The 22,645-nt window shown below is 43.3% G+C and overlaps 1 protein-coding gene across 1 annotated transcript; it reads right to left on the bottom strand.

Moving 5' to 3' along the window:
• Window positions 1-2,298: 2,298 nt before the first annotated feature.
• Window positions 2,299-3,075, bottom strand: LOC105271701 (uncharacterized). The gene has a single exon (XM_011313416.1). It carries the CDS (start codon window positions 3,073-3,075, stop codon window positions 2,299-2,301), a length of 777 nt encoding a protein of 258 aa, XP_011311718.1.
• Window positions 3,076-22,645: the final 19,570 nt, after the last annotated feature.

Here is a 22,645-nt window from a genome sequence, read left to right as displayed (position 1 = left end):
ATGAGTGTTGTTGATCATCTCCGTTAGCCATCGTTGGCCGGTTGACCACCCTATTGGCTAGGTGCCCTGCAATGAGACGTGGATTTTCATATTGGCGTTGCAGTTTATCCTATGCTTTCTCCTAATTGGCATCTGCTACTGTGAACGAGGAGATAAGCTCAGCTGCCGGTCCTTGCAGGGCTTCGTTCAGCCTCACAAGTTTTTCAGCAGGTGACATGTCTAGTTGCCTCCCCACCAGGTTCTGAAACAAATCTGCAAATCCTTTCCACTGCGAGAATTTTCCTCTAAACGATGGTGAATCGACTCTTTTCTGTTCGGCTGTCGTGGGTCGCTCCGTCGATAATCACTCTTTCGTTGCGAGTTGCACCTTGAGCTTCCACATACGCTTCAAGGGCTCTCTCTTTAACTCTCCTGTCTTCATGAAGACCTTGCTCTTCATCTAGCTGTGAACTGACGGCAAGGTACCAATAACTGGACTAGGATCGATCCGCAAAATCGACCCAGGCTTCCTTCAAGTAAGTTTCCCGATCGTTCAGCTCGTCCATTGTGGTGTCCGAGGGGTTCATATGCCTCACCTCCTCGTAGATGCCGTGAAAATCACACACTTTATCCTCCAGGAACTCCAATTGATTGAGTGCTCCCGGAAATAAGGGTGCTGAGTCACGCGCCGTTGATGGAGGGAATGGTATCTCCGACAGTCTCGTTTTGATTTCGTTAAGGTTGAAAGCGGCGGGTCCTCCACGGCATTTGCCCATTCTTCTCGTTCTGGTTGGACTGGTGGTTAATTCTCAGGAGCGTGTACGATGATTGGAGGTACTTCATTAACCTCGCCGTTGGCCTCGTTGATTTGCGTTGGTGGTATATCTTCAGAATATAGCATGGTGGTAACCCGAGCGCTCGTTGCGTTACCGCCCGTTGAGTATTATCGACCGTTGAACTGAATCGACCATTAAGTTGAGCGCGCTGCCGCGTCACCTGTTGAGTGCTGTCCCTAGCGTACGAAATGCTGTGACATCTTTGAGCGAGGATAGTCGAACACTACCGAACTTTCGCACGGGCGCTGGACGAAACATGAGACTCTAGCAAAAATATGTTTACAAAACAAAAAAGGCGCGAGGTCAATGAATATCTATTGTTCTCGCGTTGTGTGCCCGTCGGAATTTATCGGTTTTTTTACACGATCGTTGAGTTTTATGATAGGGCTTGGCGTCCTTTTTGGTGTCCGGTGAATGTTCACGATACCTTCACAATTTTCACTGTTTTTTTGGGCCAATCCGACTCGAAGGACCAATGTTTGATGAGCGACGTTGATTTTGGGTGGTCGGGCGTGGGAAAATTGAAGATTGTGTAAGGAGTAGGAGATCGTGTAATAAGAAACAGTCGAATAAAAAATCACTTCGCGTTTAATTATCACTCGTCAAATATGTACAATAATGTACAAAGAACGTTGAGAAAGCGTTGTGTGAAATAAAGTCAGTGAACGATACGTTGGGTTGAGCAGTTAATTAACGTTGATTGAACGAATAATTCGTAGCGCGAATTCTTCTGTAAAAATCACATAAGCCCAATTATTTATTTAATAATTGCAATAAACGGTTCGATGGTTTTTTATGGTTATTTGAACGACCATTGGGCCTCCAGCAGTTATCCATCAGATGATTTTAGTTCAAAATGCCATTTGCAACGAAAAATTATTGTTAGGTGAATATAGCGTTGATTGGGTGGATCGGAAGTTTCAGAAAGTTTGTGAGGTGATGGTGTGTAAGGTAACAGACGGAAATTAGTCGGCACGCGATTGTTAATTTATTAAAACCCGTGGTCAATTTTAATGCGGTTGCTTATTTACACTATCATGATATGTTGAATTCCGGTGATGTACAATAATTGATGTTTTAAGTTGAGATACAATAAGTTGAGGTACGCGGTAATTTTACAGGGTGGGTCCCGATGATTTTGTGGTGAGCGTTGATAACGAACTTATCACGTTGAGAGTCGATGATGAGCAGAGTGAATGGGATGTTTTTTCGAAGATGAGTGGTGATTTCGGCTGGCGACCGTTGGCCGATGGGTCCCGATCATTGTCGGAGTTTTCCGATAATCGCTTTCGTCAAAACAGCGCAAGTATAGCTTAATTCTAACCATCGCGGGGGCAATTCACCATCGGCGGTGGCGAATTTAGGCTGAGTTACTATTGATACTCTTCATTGACTTCTGACAGGTTGATTTCGTGGTGATGAGATCTAAGGGGTGGAACACACGGTATGATTTGTTGATTTGTTTAACTAGAAAAAATGATACTCATCTCTCATTCCTGCCCTTCCGGGGGGTCCCCTTGATTTTCCTGTTGATTTTCTCCTGGTGGATCTGTTGGTAGGAGAGCTTCGTAATGGGTCGATTCCAGGTGCTGACTCGTGTTTCGTACTCCTCTGGATTAGGAGTGCCGTCAGCGTACCTGGCTACCTCTGAGTAGGCTGACTTGACTGTGATTCGTGCTAGTGGCCACCTTGCTGGTGGGAAGTCTTCATCCACCACTAGCACCATGTCTCCGACCTTGAGGTTTTCTTGGCGGTGATTCCACTTGTAGGTGGCGAGGTGGCGTTGGAGACATACCTTGGACCATCTTGACCTGAATTGTTGGATTTTCTTGGTGATCAAGTTCCATCTGTGCATCCTGGATGGATTGTCGTCCAGGTACGATGGCTCTGGGATGAGTTGAAGTGGCTCACCTATCAGGAAGTGTTCTGGGGTGAACGCTTGGAGATCGTCTGGACCATCAGACATTGATGACATCGGCCTGGAGTTTAGGCAGGCTTCGATCTGGATCAACATGGTGTTGAGCTCTTCATAGGTGAGTGTCGTTGCTCCCAGTGTTGTTCTCAGGTGACGTTTCTTCGATTTCACAGCTGCTTCCCATTTGCCACCAAAATGAAGTGCTCGTGGTGGACTGAAGCCCCAGCGAATTCCATTTGTGGCAAGAGCAGCTTGGAGTTGTTGATTCTCTGGTGATTCTTGCTGGTAGAGTTGGTGGAGGACTTTCGCAGCGCCTTCGAAGTTGGTGCCATTGTCACTGTCCATAATTTGGGGGATTCCTCTCCTGCCGGTGAGTCTTTTGAGAGCTGCGATGAATGCGTCTGTGCTCCGACGCGTGACCAGCTCCGGGTGCACTGCTGATGTCCTTACGCAGACGAAGACTGCGGTGTGTACCGTGGCGGGTTGAAAATTTGTCGGTTTCCACTTAAGAATGGGCATTGGCCCAGCATAATCCACTCCTGTCTGGAGAAATGCTCTCGATAGTGAGACTCTTGCTGGGGCAAGTTATCCCATCAGCTGTTGAGCTCGATATCAGGTGCAGATGACGCAGTGCAGGACGTGAGATCGAACTGTACCTCTGCCGCCAATTATCCAGTAGCTTTGGCGGGTGATTGCCAACGTGAGTTGAGTCCCTCCCTGGAGGGTTCATCGGTGAGCTTCGTCGATGACCAGTGAGGTGAGACGTAAATGACGAGGCAGGATGATCGGATGAATCTCGTCATGATCCAGTTTAGCGTTTCTGAGCCGTCCTCCAGTTCTCACTATTCTTAGCTCGTCTAGGAAGGGAGTCAGCCTGGCTAGTCGATTTTTCGTTCGCAGTTGATTGTCTGTTCTGAGGATACTGATGACTGAAGCAAAGAATTGTTTTTGTATTAATTTTACCCGAACAGCCGCCCCTCATTGAGTTCCTCTGGTGTGAGGACTGGTAAGTGGGGTGTAGGTTGTCTTCAACACCTGGTGATTGTTCTGTTGACGGTGGCTGTCACTTGCAGCACCTTTGAGAGTGTTAAATATCTCTCCAGCAACTCTGCTAGAGCGTTGATGTTGACCTCAGCTGCGGCTGGATTAGCTGGTGTTCGTTTTCTTCGAGTGAGATTTCAGATGAGATGTCGTTAACTGTGGTCACTGATCTAGCTCTTGATTTAACCAGTCACGTTCCCTGGAGGCGGAATCAGCTGTATTGCTCTTTCCACTGGCGTGACTCCCGGTGGCTTCTGGCAACGTCTCTTGAATTTCTGTTACTCTGTTCTGGAGGATTGCTGTTGATCCACGCCACAGCAACAGATGAGTCAGACCAGAGGTGAGTCTCCACGTTCTCCAGTTCGAGCATCCAGTGAGTTGTATCTACAAGACGTGTGAGCAGTAGTGCAGCGGTGAGTTTGAGATACGATACGATTTGTGATACGATGATTGTTGAGGCAGACTCACTGATTTTCATTGAGCTGATGTAGACTATGACACTCATTGCCGATTTGGATACGTTGGAGAATCCGGGATTCTGGATGTTGATCGTGTCCTTTGATAAGTTGAGCAATCTCGTTATTGCTATCCGATGTAGCTGGTTGATTTCCGCTCGAAATTTCCTCCATTGTCGTACGTAATCCGTCGGCAATGAAACCTCCCATTTGAGTTTTAATCTCCATGGATTTTGGATGAAGATTTTGCCGAGAATGACAACTGGAGCCATGAATACCAGTGGATCGAAGATCTGGGGGATCTCTGATAACACTGATCGTTTGGTGAACGTCGTTGACATGAAGTTCTAGAATAAGAATAAGTGGGGAGCCAGCACCAATGGAAAGGCTTGAGTAGCTGTTCGTTGGCGGAATCCCGTAATGCAGTTAAGGATATTCTCGGTGAACAGCCATGGTAGTTGATTGGACCTGATATTATCCAACCAAGTGCCATTTATTAGCCAACTAGTTGAGTTAACGGACCCTCGTATTTTTTGACGAGTTTCGTCGACGCCTTGTCATAATTCTCCGCCGTGACGCTGAATGTTGAGATGAATGTTGCTGCCGACCCTTTCAGCAGGCCCTAGAGGCGAGCCAGCTTCTCCACTCCTGGCATGATGCGGTCACTCTGGACCATTAACAGGTACAGATCACTCCACTTTTTCCACTCGAAGTATCTACCATCGAAGGTGTTGAGCTCGTTCCTCTAGAGTTGGTTGCCTGATTGCTGTGATGATTGCGCAGGAGGCGTTGATTTTTCTGGGAGTTCCCTTTTTTTGTGAGGCCTTTCAATTGGTAGATGAGCCCTAGGGTCGCTGTTTTCAGCTCCGCTGCTCGTTCATGGAGTTTGTTGGCAAATAACTCATCGTCATTTGGTAAGAATTCGAATAACGTTCCCTCTAGTTTCCGGAACTCGCTCCAGTGAGTGTTGATGATGAGCTCCTGGCCCTCGAGATCATCTATTGTTAACGAACCGATGTTGTTCATCAATGTGGCCAGATTCTTGTTGATGTCTCTAATGCTATCCACCTTGCGTAGGAGAAGTCGCGTCTGGCACTGCTCTTTTTTGCTCAGAGGAGCAGACATGTCTGCCCAACTCTCTCGAGTTTGATGATTTTAGTTTCTGGTTTATCCGTGGGAATTGCCCTAGTATTCTCCGTCAGTTGATGATCCTTGTTGATTTCCTCTGCGTTGGTGAAGAGCAGCTCAGGGATGACTCCCTGAATCTCTGAATCCTCGAACAAATCCGCTTTCTCGGTCAATGTCCCAGACGACATGTTGATTATCCCAACTACCGACCGAAGGTGATTGATGTATCAATAAGTTGAAGGTCGCGTTGTCGGTCGATAATTCGTCACGGGTGACGACAATCGAGAGAGACAGAGGTGTTTGCACATGAGTGAGAATTATCCGAGCGGCATGCTGAGCGCGGTTGTCTTCAGGTGTCCGCTCACTCGGTTACAAACACCTGCTGTTCTGAATTTATTGCTCAGGCAAACACTCGAATTTTTCGTGTTAACCCCGAAAATTGTTCACCACGAGGCGTCCTTTTGAATTTCACTATGTTGAGACACTTCAATTGGCACCATTTTCTCGTGGATTGTCTCAAACACACAGATTTTGACTCCGCGATTCGCCTCGAAGGAACATTTGTTAGGTGAATACAGCGTTGATTGGATGGATTAGAAGTTCCAGGAAGTTTGTGAGGTGAGTGTGTGCAAGGTAACACGCGGAAATTATTCGGCACGCGAATGTTAATTTATTAAAACCCGCGGTCAATTTCAATGCGGTTACTTATTTACATTTTGATAATAAGTTGAATTACGGTGATGTAGAATAATTGATGTTTTAAGTTGAGATACAATTACTTGAGGTACGCGGTCATTTTACACGGCGAGTTCCGATGATTTCGTGGTGAGCGTCGATAACGAACTTATCACGTTGAGAGTCGGTGATGAACAGAGTAAGTGGGCTGATTTTTCGAAGATGAGCGGTGATTTCGGCTGGTGGCCGTTGACCGATGGGTCCCGAACATTGTCGGAATTTTCCGATAATCGCTTTCGTGAAAACCGCCCGAGTTTAGCTTAATTCTAAACAATGATCGATGGGCAAATCCCCCAAACTTTATTGTTTATCAGATAATTAACGAAGAGCGTGTTTTTCTGATAAATTCCGAAAATCAGAGCGATGGCCCGTTTCTTTCCTAAGACAATTGTTTAATTGTTAATTATCTCAGATATCATGAGAACTAGCGAAATTTATCAGTGGACTTTTTTTCTGGTTAACCAAATTTAACAGAAAAAAAGTCTGTTTGAAACGTCAAGGAAAAATCGCCATAGTAGAATTTAGAGTAATCGAGCAAGTTCGGGCGACATCAGGGCATTAGGATTTGGGGGCGAGCTCACTTCGAAAATCCGTCACCCGATCACTTAGTCTCTGTCTTTCAACCAGAGTATTTCAAATCTATTAGCTTGCGTTAGACACTGAATAGAGAAGTGACCTCGGCAGTCTAGGCGTTTCGCCAGAGAGTTAGAAATTTAACGGCTTTAAATACATCATCGATTGAGAATTTTTATAATCATCGCAGTGTTAGAATTCAATCGAATTGTCAGGTGAGACACCTATCACGACAAATTCGACGAAGAATAATTTGTATAACTCGGACGCAAGGCTCATGCCTAGTAAAGTACATCTCCAACCGGTTTCGTGTAGCATTGTTACATTAATTATTTTCCACGGCCCATTATTCCACCTCTCCCAGATCGCGGCAAAATGCCTAGCGATTCTTCAAACAAGTTCTCCTGATAAAATCCCGTTAAACTGTAGGTTGGTGAGATAATTAATGATTAATTCATTGTCGGATAAATGAAAAGGGGATGGCTCGCGATTTTCCGGAAGTCGTCAGCAACGACAATGACTATGTCAAAAGGACTGGAAGGCAGGGAAAAGTATGAGGATCCTCGTTGGAATTGTGGGGTGGGCTGGATGCTGAGCGTAGATGCGTGACTTCAAAGTCCCGCTCAAGAAAAAATTCAGCAGGGTGAGATCGGGACACCGCGGAGGCAACGCTACAGGTGGTTGGCGATGTCCACCCCTACCTCGGTCGTTCCTGCACCCGATCCAGCTATGTGCAGCTGTTTCACGACTGCGCCACCTCTATGAGCTGGAGCTCTATCGTGCTGGAACCGCACATCTTGCTCCGCAGGACTGTCCCCGATGACAGTTACGAGGCAATCTTCTAAGAATTCCAAGAAAATTTCGAAGAATCATTTTCTTTATAGTAGCTAACAAACATTACTTATGTCGGAACGTCCTGGAAGGTGATAAATGTGGACTTCATCACCAATAATCTCACCGTAGATGTTCATATTGTCCCAACGATAATGAAAATTCGTTTCATTCGTAAGACGGCGATTTTCAAAAGCCTAACGATGCTCATTGTGCTGATTGACAATCCCCTCTCTCACGAAAAGCATCTCATCAGTCCAGCAAACGTTCACACGTTTCTGACTGACCGGGGTGAATTTCCAGGGATGTAGACGCTCATGACTCGATGAACAGTCGAGCGGGTGGTGCCCATGGCGGACGCAATTCTCCGGTCGCACAACTCCGGAGACTTCTCGGCGCTCATGAGAATCGCGTCCGCGAGCTGGGCACGATCCGCACGTCTTGGGCGCCCTTCGCCGTGCCTTGGGAAAAGGTTACCCTCCCTCAGCCGCTGGAATGCGCACCTGAAAAGTGGATCGGGAACGTGCATCGGGAACCAAGCGATTGGGAAACTTCTCTGGAGACAGTCGGGCTGCTTAGATTAGGGCTGCTTAAGACCGTAGGCCCAATGGTTTTTTAAATAACGATTAAAAACCGACAAACCGGTTATTGCAATTATTAAATAAATTATTGGGCTTATATGATTCCTCCATGAGATTATTTTGTTGCAAATTCGATTTGCAACAAATTATAATTGTTAGGTGAACATTGCGTTGCTTCGGTGGATCGGAAGGTTTCATGAAGTTGGTGAGGTGAGGGTGTGTAATGCAATACGCGGATATTATACGGCACACGAATTGTTCATTTATTAAAACTCGAGATCAATCGCAGTGCGGTTACTTATCTACTCGTCCATCAATGAGTTGAATTATACTGGTCTGCAATGGTTGACTTTGGAGTTGATGTACAATATGATGACGTACGCGGTGATTTTACGCGGTGATTTCCGATGATTTCGCGGTGAGCGTCGATAACGAACTGGTCACGTTGAGAGTCGATGATGAAGTGGTGGTGAGTGGGGTGACTTTCCGAAGATGAGTGGAGATTTCAGTTGGTGACCGTTGACCGATGGGTCCCGATCAATGCCGGAGTTTTCCCATAATTGTTTTCGTGAAAACCGCCAGAGTTTAACTTAATTCTAAACAGGATCTGATGGAAAAATGGTGTAGGCCAAATGGTTGTGTAAATAATGATTAGAAATTGTAACGTGACATTTTCGCGGGGAATGGAAAATACCCGTTACCTTCGCCATGCTTCCCCTAAGCCTAATAAAACCTGCTAAAATTTAAATTCATGGGTGCCAGGGTAATCTTTGACCGGAATTACCAAACCGGAGAATTCCCTACCGCTAAAACTAAATAACCTGGAAATTCAGTACCCGAAAATCGTACATTAAAATTCTGAAGACATTACCTAAAATCGAAAGAAAAAGACCAAAAGGGAACGGAAAGTATAACTAGGCTCTCAGCGAAAGGTAACGGTCCTAGGGTTACTCAGTATGCCTGTTGTGCAGAGAGTTGTGGATCTTAGATGGGGATAAAGTTATTGAAAAAATCTGGAGAAATGCAAAAAAAGAAGGCAAGAAATGAATTCACGTAGAAATTGTCCTTACGTGTTCCGCTATTGAAAATCAAAATTCAATACAAGAAAAATAATTGATTACAAAAAGATTTACTGAAATGACTTTATCTCAAAATTTTACTACCATTTTAATTATCTCGAAATATGAATCTTTTAACTAAATCCCAAATGTATCTTGAATTATTCCACATACACGCAAAATAATCCCATGGGAATGCGGCCTCAAGGATTATCGATCGGCGATACTCCGAGGAATGACCGAATTATTATTAGCGCCTCGGGAAATCGATAATTTCCCGGAATCAGACCTATTACGTATGAGAGAGAGAGACAGAGAGAAAGCACTACGCTTCACTGCTCGGTTAGCGGCGAGGAAAAATTCGATAACGAAAAATTCAGAGCCCCTTCGAAAATCGAAAACTCGAAATCCGCTGAGCGGATTCCGGAAAACCCTGAACACACACTACATTCTCCCAAAATTTGATGCATAAGGATGCATAATTTACTACCGTAGGATGATTAATAGTCACGTGGAATGTTCAAACGTACCTCACACTTATTGCACGTTGCTTCTCGACGGCCGTCTCGATAACGCCATGAGGGAGAGCCGCTAGTCGTTTTTTAGTCAGTGATATATCCCATCACTAATTAATCGCCAAAATTCCGACTAAAACCCTGAAAATTCACCTCAATATACCCCCTAACCGCACTGGGGGACAACACAGGCCGAATGTACTCAGAAAAAAACTCCAAAAACCCCGCTAACAACCACCCAATTCCGGAAGAACAGCCGACGCCATTTCCATGGCTCGGGAAATTCGTGACTGCCAACTAATTGTTGCGGAGCCGCCAAAAAGGCGAAAATGAGCCAAAATAAAACCGTAAAACTCCCGATAGATTCCCTAGATGTCTTCCTCTTCTTTCTCTAGACCATCCTGGATGTGGCTGGGTGTCCTTGGGGTTTCCGAAATGTCCCGATGGTTCACTACTCACTCGCGTGCTTATTGCTTCACGCTCAATGCGTAACTGATTTTCGGAGGACCGTATCGCGTGATGCTCACCCCCTAATCACTTATTTACTACAATACCTCCGAGGGGGTGCTTCTAATCCAAAAGTGGAAAAGGACTTTTCGGCTCAGAATCACCCCCTGTACATGCTGGTTCCGGATCAGCATGTACTTCTAGGACATCCTGTATAAAGATGTGGCATGTACGTTATATGGGTCCAAATATAAATGCGACAGTTCCTATTTGACGCTTTTTCTTAACGGAACCAAATTTTTATGGACTTTGTAACGGGATTTTCAGAAATTGCGTACATTAATCGGAATTTAGTATCGCAAATTACAAGTCTCTGTGTCGTCTCTTAGCAGGAGGCCGGTGAACAGGCAATCGCACAGGGCGGATACATGGGAACATTCCCAGCGAGTCTTTGATACTCTTTGGCATTTTACATAAAACTCACATCACCGTATGAGTGCTTCATGCTGCGCAGGATGGGCATTCAAATGATTCATCCTTCAAAGCAGTTGTTGGAAGGAGTCAGTGGGGAAGTGTGAATTCGGCGCACTCGAAAGGGGTGGTGTCGAGGATATCCACACTATGACGAAGGCAGCAGAACCTGACATGCGGCAATCTAACCAGCCGTAGTCATGCCTGGGGGGCATTGGCAGTACGGCTTAGACTACTCGCTAAATCGGCAGAGTCAACTCGGCTGGCTCCCAATGTGGGCCACTGACCGCTCTTTCTCGAAGCGTTGACAGGCTCCTAATGCCCTCTATTGATTCTAGCGTTCTCTGGCTAAGGGTTCCTCTTTCTCTTGTTACGCTTTCTGAGTGAGAGAACACTCGGGCACGCCACACCTCTGTCAGTGTAGCAATGGATGAGATAATACTCCCGGATACTCTCAGTTTTCCGCCACTCCACTATCTTGCAGTTCGCTCTCGGTGAGGTGGTCCTTGAGATTATTTTATGTATTTCGGATTATCGCAATTATCTTTTGAATATCCTGAAGCGTCCGCCTAATCATTTCTTGGTAAAGATGTAGTTCATTAAAGTTGTGTATCCCTTTCTCCACGACCTGGCATCCTGAGCAACCCATGCCTTTCCGCTTCTGCTCCATTCACCATCCGCTTACATGTTCAAGGGTTTTGGGGTACAGACTTCAGGTTTTAAATATATCGGATTTCATATGATTGTATGGTCGCGAGGGCGGAGGCGAGGTCCAACCCCAGTCTTCCTGGCTTTTCATGCATTTGTTCTCGCTATAGTTCTTGGATTTACGATTAACTCTCTGATTTCACGTGGTCTACCGCGCTCTGATAAGGCAGGGCGCCCCATCTCGTTATCCTTTTTTCGGTTTTCGCTCTGTATTGCCATCTTCAAATAGACACTGTTCTGTATTAAGGTAACTAAATGTAGCCTAAAAAGGCAGAGTAGGTGGTTTTTAGATGGTGTCTGCATGTATGTATGTATGTCTGTGGGTGTGTTTTTTTGTTTTTTGTCTCTCTCTCTCTGCTTTTCTTCACCAGGGATCGATGGAATGCCACGATCCATTTGAATAAATATAAACTTTTGAAAGCTTTATCTATCGACAGATAATGCATGATTTTAAGAATTAATTTCATAGCACCTTACCGCCGCCAACCACTATTGTTGATGAAACACAATGTGTGGGCGACTACCGCTGCTCTTTTGCAGCTATTCAGCTCAATTTTGAATGAATATAAGTCCCCGACCATTAATTAACCAGGGCAGGTCCAGGAAATATTTCGAGACCGCCCTTTGTTCCATATGGACAGAATCGCGGATAACTCCAAGATTCCACATTTGGTTCTCGAGAATTTATAAACTGTATCGCTTTCTTGTGTTTATTAAGTATAATGACGTAAGACTCTGGAATGTCACCATCAGCAGTTGTTTTGAAAATCTCAGCCACTTCATTGATTTTTTGTAACTAATCAGGTCTCTCGTCCCTTCCAAGTTTCATTGAGAATAGAAGTTGCAGTTCGGGTTCATTTTGTATTTGATTATCCTTCATCACTGTACTTCTCCATGTATCACTCGATACGATTGACCGAATGTATTGCACACACGAATAGTGCTCTCTAGATCTCTCACGATGTGCTCACTTAATGTAGAGATTTTTTGGCAACGAATATCTGTAGCTTCAATCTGATTTACAATGAAAAGCTGACCATGTGATGAACTTTCCCCTTCAGAGCGATGTAAGGATGTATTCATCTGATAGTAGATTTGTCCCCGTATTTTGAACGATTACGGTCTGATTCGTTTGTTATGGAAATTGAGCCGATCGGCATTGAATGATGCGAAACTAAAGGAGATATTACAGCAACGACTACGTTCGAGAAAATAACTGGGTTGATCGTGATCTCCATTAAAAATAGGTCCCGTAACAGTGTAGGAAAATCTGCTGGAGGATCGAGAGCTACTTATCCAGGGTTGCAACAATCACTGAAACAGTCTTTTTTGTATGCCATTCTTTCAGACTTGAAGTGCATTTCACACCAATGGTGACATACTTTATGCATTTTTCCCATATGCTCCTTTGGATATCTTTAATGACATTTCACGAATGGTTGCGCGAGAGGACCAACCTAAGCTAACTGGTGCTTGGATCGAAACGTAATTGTAGACCTCGGCATTGATATGAGTAACAGGTCTTGATACATCTCTGTGGATATCAGCATTACGTATTGATGAATTTTTATTATTGGGTATTGAATTAAATATGTTGTTACTTCGGTAATTCGAATTATTGAGCTCGATATTGCTATTAGCCTTCACTCTTGCAGGATATTCTCGTTGAGAAACTGCATTCTTCTCGCGTCTGACCCTTTGAAATGCTTCCTCTTCCTCCGGTGTGCGCTGAACTTTCCTTGGACGCATATTTACTCCACTCAAGTTAACTAATGAAGGAAGTTCCATGGAAATAACGATTATCGGACTGAAATTAAAGAAAAAATGTTTATCATAATCGATAATGATGTAATATGAATGATTCAATCAAATGAATGTGCTTATGTATTTTTTGAACGAAAAAATGATGATTTTAGCTTAACACATAAATTTCTTGATGCCTATAACGATGAATTTATTTTGTTTCATTTTATTTTTTCATCAATTAGTATTTGATTGATAAATGATTATTTGAGAGTTACTATGAAAATACTCTCCCAGCGAAGACACGATACTTTCGGTGTCATAATAACTGGGGAATAAAATCCGTTAACTTAAGAATTTTACGAGAGGGCCTGAATGTAAGGAAAAAAGGGGGGGTTTTCTCTCTCCCATCTGTCTTCATCTTTCTCAGCTGTGAGTGCTGTGGCCAAGGGAGCCAGGGGTGATGGGAAGGAATGTCTGGGGAATGGGTTACCCAACGGTGACAGTTTTCTTAACCTAACTATTCTAACTTAGCCTACTTATACTGCTAAGTAATGGTGTAATTATTATAGGGGAGAAACGCAAATAATTGTCTCGTCACAATATATACCTTTATATGCAGAATTTTCTTGATTCACTTATTGTATTTATTTATTTTTATTTTTTCAAGATATTTATCTCATTTTGGCATTATTTCTCGTATTTTCCCTGAAACAATATTAATTATATATCTATATTAAGTTTAGAATATACATGTAGATTTATTTTGTTAAAGGAAGTATTAATTTTTCCCTTCATGTCGACATGCCCGTTGACCCCGGAAATCTAAAACTAATAAAGATTCAAAAAATATATAGGCTTAGGCGACATCTTCTGTACAGATAAGTCCCTTGGTTCATAGCGCATGCCCCAAAACTCTATTCTTCACATAAATAAAAGAGGCGGGGGGCCTAGTAAGTGACGACGAAAACAAAGGACACTCTTGTCCCAGACACCGAAATTATAGTATCGTTTTGTATTGTCGTAATTTAATTGTGTATTGTCTTGTGGAGGAGTCGATTTCCGAGTTCAACGTCGTATTAAAGGAATTGTTAGTAATTGAGTGAGTAGCTTTATTTTCATCTCTGCCTATTTTCCTTTCTCTCTCTCTTTTTACCGTCTCTATCGTCTTTGGGTCTTCCAACTTCCACCTCCTGAGATTGGTCCAGGAAACGTTGTTGATTTACGTTAAATCAACTGGCGCCCGATTTATAGAGTTGTTAAAAGTAATAATAAACAATAAGTTTTGGACCTCGGCAGCCCTTGACCCAGGCCGCGCCGAGTGAAGGCTTTGGGACTCCGGTCAATTCACATTTAATTGTCGATTTTCACAAAATAAAAATAGCCTGTTTCAATTTATTAGCTGCTCCCCACTGAAGCACAAAACATAGCGATTTGTTATACATGCATTAATAAGTTATTCGGTTCTTCAGAACATCAGGACACATTCAATGTCCGATGGAGTTGATTCATCAAGCCTCAGTCATGAAAGGCAGATAAAGTAGCTGAATTCCCACGCAAATTCTACAAATCATATCATTAATATCACTGGGAGCAGTCTTCTTCTGCTCAACATTATATATATATAATTGATGGTATTTAATAAGTTGGCTCGAACCTCGAAATGTAAAAAAATGAGAAGAAATTAAAAAATGGGTGCTCATCGGCATTCACCATGGGATGTGAACTTTTCAATGTAAACAAAACTAATAGTGAATGAGAAATCGACATAACATTGTTGGTAATCGTGACGATTTTTCGAAAGACTTTTACACATGTTCAATCAGTCTTTATCTGAGAACAAAAAAAAATGATGATTGATTTTCATGATAAAATTGCAGAGTGTAATTGTGAATGCGGATATGAAAGCGGAATCTGGTTGGTTATCGAATTATACTTTGATATTCAATTCTGGTCGGTTTTCTGCCGAATTTTATTCCTCACACACACGCACACAGCACATGTGACCCACTCAGCTGATGGACTCGCTCGCTCACCTCAGATGATCAGTGGCATTTTACCTTTGACACGTGAGGCGCCACTTGATGGATAGGAGTAATTGACTATCGCTGTGATCGACACCTCCCACCATGCGGCTTATCACTCTCTCTCATTTGCATATCGTCGTTGAAGAGTGTTCACCTATTTTTCGCAGTATTTTGCTTTCTCTATTAATTGATCCTCTCTCTATTAGTCATTCTCAGAATTAATTCAGTAATTTGCTGCTTTTATACTGTCCTTGCTCAGCTCTTCAGTGCCATTTGACTTTACAAGTTTAATCCAGTGACTTATGTTAATTAAATTGACTATGTTGACCAACGCCACGCGAGTGATTCATTGATCCTCTCACGCATCACTTCGTAATCCACTTGCATCACGTCCATCGCCTGAAAATATTCGCCCAACCAGATCCCGCATCGAACAAATGCTCCTTGTCGTCATCTCTTGTGCGCTTTGCAGTAGGGGGATTTTCAGGCTTCAAAGCGGATGCAGGGAGAATTGCCAATCTCAGTCTGGTAAGCGGTAACTTTGGCGTATTCGCATCAATAATTATGTTCTTGATTTCCTCTAGTTTTATGAAAGAAGGTCGTGGCTGGGTCGCATCCATATGTCCCTGGTACCTAGCGAAAAGTACTTTTTTCGGTGGAGACTTTCCTGGCGACTGAGAACCATGCACTTGAACACACAGACAGTGTTTGCCATCTGCGCTGTTTCCGTGAGCGAGTGACATGGCACCAGTCGTTCTGAACAGTAAAAAATGCGTATTTCACGTATCCTGAGACAACTTCAATCATAAAAGAACATATCCATTAGGAATACTGACAAACTGAAAACATTTTTCAAATTAAAAACTGAAGATTTCTGATTCTCAGATAATTTCACATAATTTGGCAAAGCGATTATTTCCTTTCAATGGATCATGCAATTCTCGATCGAGACCTTCAAATAGGCAGTTGTTCTGTCTCCACTCATGATTGTAACATCGAAGTCCCCCAAGAATATTATCTTACACAGTGTCTGGAGGAGCAAGGATTTAAGGATTTAAGGATTTATTAAGGACGTATGCAATGGCTATAGTATGAAAAATTAGCACATGCAGAGAAAGATATCCTTAACATTTCTTTTGAATAGATTTTAAATTTATTACACCTCACTTGAAATATTGAATAGTAAAAAGTCCAAGATAAATACCAGGGGTAAAGTGTAGAAGAGTAGTGTAAATGTTGTTGGTGTGATTGTCTAACTTACGGTTGAAGCAATAAAAGGCAGGGTGGAGGGGGACGATTTCTTGGTGTTTTCGCATCGCAGTGGATTGCAGAGAAACTCAAAAAGGATGCTAGATCCTCTAGCACTGATGGAGTTGAAAACGCTCAAACACGCTTCTTTAGCGCTGGTGAAGTAGATGCGATGACTCTGGAGGTGCTGTTGCTGTGGACTGGCCTGAGTGGCTCAGAAAGAACTTTGTTGTTGTGGACACCGCAATTAATACGGTTAAAATTTTTGCATATCTGGAAACCTTGGTGTAACAACAAAAAAAAGGGGGCTTGAGAAAACCCCACACAATAGCAAAGAATGTCGGTATATGCAGCCTAAACACCGAATATGCGAGGTAACCACAATTAAAAGTGGGCGTCATTATGGCTTAAGAAGCGTTCAGGAGTGATTATCAAGGGGCCAACACCTGGAAACCACGAATCATCTAAAAAGAAGCCACACAATTGCTCAAAGGCACAAACAAATAAATACTTTTCCCTTCTTTTCTTCCCTCTTCTGAATCTGCGGGCCAATAACTTAAAGAACCGTCCAATGGTATCCGCAGATGGGAGCTGCCCCAAAGAATTAAAAATCTCGGCAATTTAGAGATGGACCACCTCAACTACGGGTTTGCCGATATCGACAAAAGAAAAGACAGGCCAAGAGGGGGGTACATCTGCCCCGAGTGCCTCCCTCCATTGGTTACAGGATGTTGGCCGGGACCATGACGTCACATGTACCCCACATCCAACGAAACTTATGAAATGGCTTCCAGAAATTCGCACAATTCACCAGATGATTTCTTGTGTTCCAAACAAGGGCACACCTCCAACCTCAAAAGCTCCACTTCATTTGACCAGCGAGCCTTCTAATGAACAATAGTTATCCATCGTCAAAGAAGGTGACAAATTTATGGGCCGTGAACGTCAGAAAATTCGTGAACATGCCACTTTCTCAGAAACTTCTCCCACACCTGGGGAAATGGAGGGTAACATCAGGGTGAGGGTACATAGCCAAGAAACAATCCTTTTGAATACATTGTTAAACGTACGAAGATGCCTCCCGCCATATCTCAAAAAACGTTGGATAACAAAATCTCAAAATGCCAACGGCTGTAGGGAATCACGCCCGAACAGTATATAACAGGCGGTTTTCCGTCAAATAAAGTCAGTCTAAATTAAATCTTCGACACGAAATCTTCAAGTGGAACCCTGCTCGTCATCCAGTTGACTCGCCAAGACCCGTCGCCAAGGGAGCCACTCTGCAGGACCACCCTCTAACATCACCACTGGGCATAGCCCGAGAGTATAACTCGACTCTTCTTGCAGCCCCAGATTGAGTTCGCGACTTTAACTTTAACCAAAAGGTTAAAAGTAAAATTTCGACTCTTGATTTTTAACGAGGGGCCCTGCTCATTATTAAAGCTGATCCTTCGAGATCCGTCTGTTGGGGAGCAGCTCTGCAGCATTTGCCCAGTCTCATCACTACTAGATCGAGTGGACAACTCGATGCTCTTCACTGCGTCAGATCGACTGCTTCTCTTCAAGCCAACATCGACCTGCTAAATCGCTCAGCGTACAACTCAGCTCATCCAAAATATACATCTCCGGGAATTTGGCGAAAACTGACTTTATTAGGCGAAAATTCGCCCTTTATAGACCGTTTAGGCGCAATTCGATACTTCATCATTCAACGTTTTTTGAGGTATGGAGGGAGATGTCTTCACATATTCAACAATGTATTCAAAAGGGATGTTTCTGGGCGATGTACCTTCATCGTGGTGTTACCCCCATTTCCTCAGGTGCGGGTTCCTGATGTTAATGACCCGTAAATTTTACATCTTCTTTAACGATGCATAACTATTGTTCAGTAGAAGACTCACGTGTCAAGTGGATCCTTTGAGGCTGGAGATGTCCCCTTGTTTGGACAATCAGAAATCATCTCGTGAATTGTGCCAATCCCTGGCAGCCATCTCATAATTATCATTGGATATGGGATGCAAGTGGCGTCATGGTCCCGGCCAACTCCCTGTAACTAATGGTGGGAGGCATTCGGGGCAGATGTACCCCTATTGGCCTTCCTTTTCTTTTGTCGATATCGGTGAACCAATGGTTGTGGTCGTCCATTTCTACATTGCCGACATTTTAAATTCTTTGGGGCAGCTCCCATCTGCGGTTACCATTGGAGGACTACTTAAGATATTGGCTGCCACATTGAATAGAGAAAAGAGAAAAAGTGGAAGGATCTCTTTAGTCGTGCCTTTGAGCAATTGTGTGGTTTCTTTTTAGATGATACGTAGTTTCCAGGCGTTGTTCCCTTGATGGTCACTCATTAAAGCCTCTAAGGCCATAATGACGGCCACTTGAGTTCCTCCCAGGTAGAGCCTTTTATTGTGGTTACCGCGCATAATTGCTATTTAGGCTGGACATATTGATATTCCTCACTATTATGTGATGTTTTTCACAAGCTCTCTTTTTGTGTTGTTATACGAAGTTTCCAGATATACAAAAATTCAACCGTAGCAAACTGCGGCGTCCACAACACTTCGCGATATTTACGTTGATCTTGAAAACCATTTTTTGGTGAATTTTTACGTATAACCATCCATATCACTGCCATAATTTTTTTGTTGTGGGAAAAATGGGCAAATTATTCAGCCATTTGAATTCATAACCTTTCGTATTTTTTTTTATGAATTGATTGAAGTTGTTCCCAAGTTATACAACGATCTGAAACAGAATCGACGTGAGGTATGGACCGTGTGGCGTCATATGTGTAAGGCAGAGGCCCGACAAGTGTTAGATGCATTGTAAATATCACAAGGTGCTTCACAATTTTTGAATTTATATTTTCTATGATCGTTTAAATGAAAACAAAATTATTGACTTCATTCATATGCAGACTAAAGACAGAAAATTGAATCGACATGGAGTGTCAATCACGTGGCGTTACGTTTTGTAACGCGATATTTTACCAGTTATTAATTCTCGACCGGTTCGCGTTATTTAGAGGACCTCCAACAGATGGGGAGTCTACCAATGGCGAGAATCTCAAGAGAGAAGATAAATAAGACTTCCATTCGGTTTTGAGTTTTATTTTTCTTATCAAAATTATGTTGTATTACACTGTGCTCCATTTGCAGACAACTTCGAAGATCTCCAGGAGGCCCAAAGATGGCATTGGACTTCTGATCCCATCTTCAGTGTAGTGCTCATTATCACGGATGTGACGCAGTTTACCGAAATGAGGCTGATTGGCAATCAGTGGGAAAATAGGAATAAATTTGTTGAAGGAGAATTATTATTCTCTCACGGTAGTTTTGAACGGAGGAATTGATTTCGATTAATTTGGGCAGCGCTGAGAATTTGTTCTCATTCACTATGAGAAGGCAAATTAATGTCAAGCATCGTTGAATTTTATTGTGCATGCCTGAATAATTATTTTTACTGTGACGAGGCAGTTGTTTTCAGCCCCACCCCTGCCCCCTAATAATTACTTGTGGTTAGACTAAATTCGAGATAAGTCCTTTAGGTATTTTAATCCGTTACGGCGATGAGGTTATAAAATCTGTCACCGTTGGCTCCCACTCCCAAGAATATTCCTTCCCCTTGCCCCGCGCCCTACCTCATCGCTGCACTCACGCCCGGCAGAGACATCGTTGGCGAAAAGGAGAAGCCCCCCCCCCCCCCGCATCCGCCGTTCCGCTCGTCTCCACACGCGGCGCGGTGAACAAACGCCGAAACCCACCACTCCTACGTCACAGCCCACGTGACCTGGAAGAAGGAAAAGGAACACATGTTAATATGTTACAACGAACAATTAGGACGAGGACACCCGATAACGAGTGTCGCCGATTGACCTCGATTATCACCGATAATCGGGGAAGAAGAATAACGAGGATGGAGAAGCCATCACTCGTTATACAGCTGCCCGTGCGTGAGAGAGTTTTTGAAGAGAGTTTTGGACATAGTTATTAGAGAGAGTTTTGGAGAGATTTTTGGAGATAGTTTGTTGGAGAGGATTGTGGAGAAGTCTTGAGGATATTGTGAGGAGATCGGAGTTATTGTGGGAGAAGTGTGTGGAGAAATTCGTGGAAGAGTTTTGGAGGAGAATTTGTACCAAAGACCCAGGACTGACGACCAGGGAGGAACGGCTCTTGTGAATTAATTGTTCAGAGGAGTTTTCCCGCACCGCGGATTTTTCCTGGGAGGATTGAAGTAGTCACCATCTCCGTGAGTACCCATTCTTACCTTTCCCGCCCCAACCAATACCCATCAAACCCCTGCAATAATGCTCCCCCCCCCCCCAACGGTGAGCCTCTTAATTGTTATTAATATTTTTGTACAAGACGAATTCCCCTATTTTTCAGTCATCTTTCCATCGTTCCCTAACTTCACCCCTCTTTTCAATCATTTAACTTCTCCCCCCTTTTCGTTAGTTCTTGTTATATCAATTCTTTTTTCCCAATTATTAGTATTAACATTTATCAGTGTGTCGCGAGCTGGCTGGCCTTACCCCCCACCCTTGATGACGCATAAGAAAAGGCCTGGCCTGGTGTTGTGTAAATTTTATGTAAGAAAGTCTTAGAATATAGAGAGTTCAATGAGTAGTCCCCAGAAAAATCATTTATCAGCTCCCCTCACCCTTATTATTTCAGGTCCCCCCCCCCCGTAAATTGATGGACATTTACCCAATAAAATCATAGGTTATCGTTAATTCCCGAATATCGGGCCTTCGCCAGGAGTTGATATATTTTAATTCCCCGGCCAAGGTCACAGTACTTCTCGCGCATGTCTGATTGTTTAGGATTGGCGAATGATCACTAATCATATTTTTTGCCGCGTTCGCTACCAATAAGCAACTAACCACTAACAATTGAATTTCGAAATTCAATTGCTTTGTTAATTTATTGGTTCCTTTGATAAGAAGGACTCGAGTCTCGTGACTCAGTTATTTCAGCTTTTATTATTTCTACTTTCTTAGACTTCCAATTATTTATTTATGTATTGTGAAAACTAATAGATTTCAGAACAACAGTTATTAATAACTTCATTAGACCACAGTGACTTGCTCTAAAATTATATTGTGTTTTCAGTGACCCCTGATTGATTTACGGGGATTTTATTTATTCTTTTGGTTTAATGGTTAATTTAAAAATGGTTTCCTCGACAATTTTACAGTTCAGTCATTTCTTCATTTTATCTATCACAGTTATATTCCCTGTCAGTTGTCGATTTATTGTTAAATCCCCAGGTGTCAAGCAGCAGGATAGTTGAAGCTGAAAGTGGATAATGATCTCGACGGTGTTCATTCCGATAAATAACCTGGCGCCTGACTTAAGATTTTTTTTCATTTTCATTATGGGGTGTTCTGGTGCCAGAGGGCACGCTAATGGATATGGGATTCCTTGAACCTCTGGAAATTACGTTGCAGTTTCTAGGTTAGAGACCTGAATGTTTGGTAACTACATCGAAAATGATCGAAATAATCACAGCATTGTGTTGCCCGCTTGATTAGCCTCAATTTCATCAGTCTCCGTCTATCGCATCTCGTCTGAGTTTATTTTTACAAATCGATAAATTACTCGTGTCACCCAACACCTTTACACAATTCCGCATTTCTAAGTTCTGAACATGTGAACCCGAGGTGATACGAGAGGCACACGATTGGCCCGCTCGAATTGAATTTCGACCAATGAGCAACCGACCTCACGTGGCACCGTTGTGTTGACTTACGAGAGACAAGTCTTACGCATGAAGTTAGGACATGTCTTACGTAGCGAACTTAACTTACTTGGTCTTTCTTGAATACGATTAGAGTCTATCCAACTGTTGTCTGTATTATCAAATCCCCGCAACTTGACGTATTCCTTTTTTCCCTTCCTCCTTGGCACCTTCACAACGAGAAAGACATCTGGATACGTGATGTGACTCGACTCCACTTAGTAGAGGTCACCTTCGATTGCATCATCCTTCTCATCAGCAACTTTACAGTTATAAGATTGGTATTTTGCCCGTTTTCCATGGTAAATTTTTTTATTCAATTTTCCCCTGTTTATCCTCTCATACCTATAAATCGATTTCAGCAATGACTTGTTATTCTTGCCTGTAACATCTTCAGGCTTCATTTCTATCACACGACGTTTCGTATTATTATATTCGGCAACTGTACCATCGATGGGATCAATCCATTTAAGTAGTATGGGGTAGTCTCAGGGAATGTTCCCATCTTCTGCCACCAGGCGGCGCTAGTGTCGTGGGGCCCGTGAGTGACGATGGGTGGTGGGTGACGGTGGGTGGTGGGTGGAGGTAGGTGGTGGTGGGTGGTGGGTGGTG

Source organism: Fopius arisanus, unplaced genomic scaffold (genome assembly GCF_000806365.1).
Source record: "Fopius arisanus strain USDA-PBARC FA_bdor unplaced genomic scaffold, ASM80636v1 scaffold00120, whole genome shotgun sequence".
NCBI lineage: Eukaryota > Metazoa > Arthropoda > Insecta > Hymenoptera > Braconidae > Fopius > Fopius arisanus.
The sequence above is the reverse complement of the archived record's forward strand: the minus strand, read 5'-3'. Positions and strand labels throughout refer to the sequence as shown.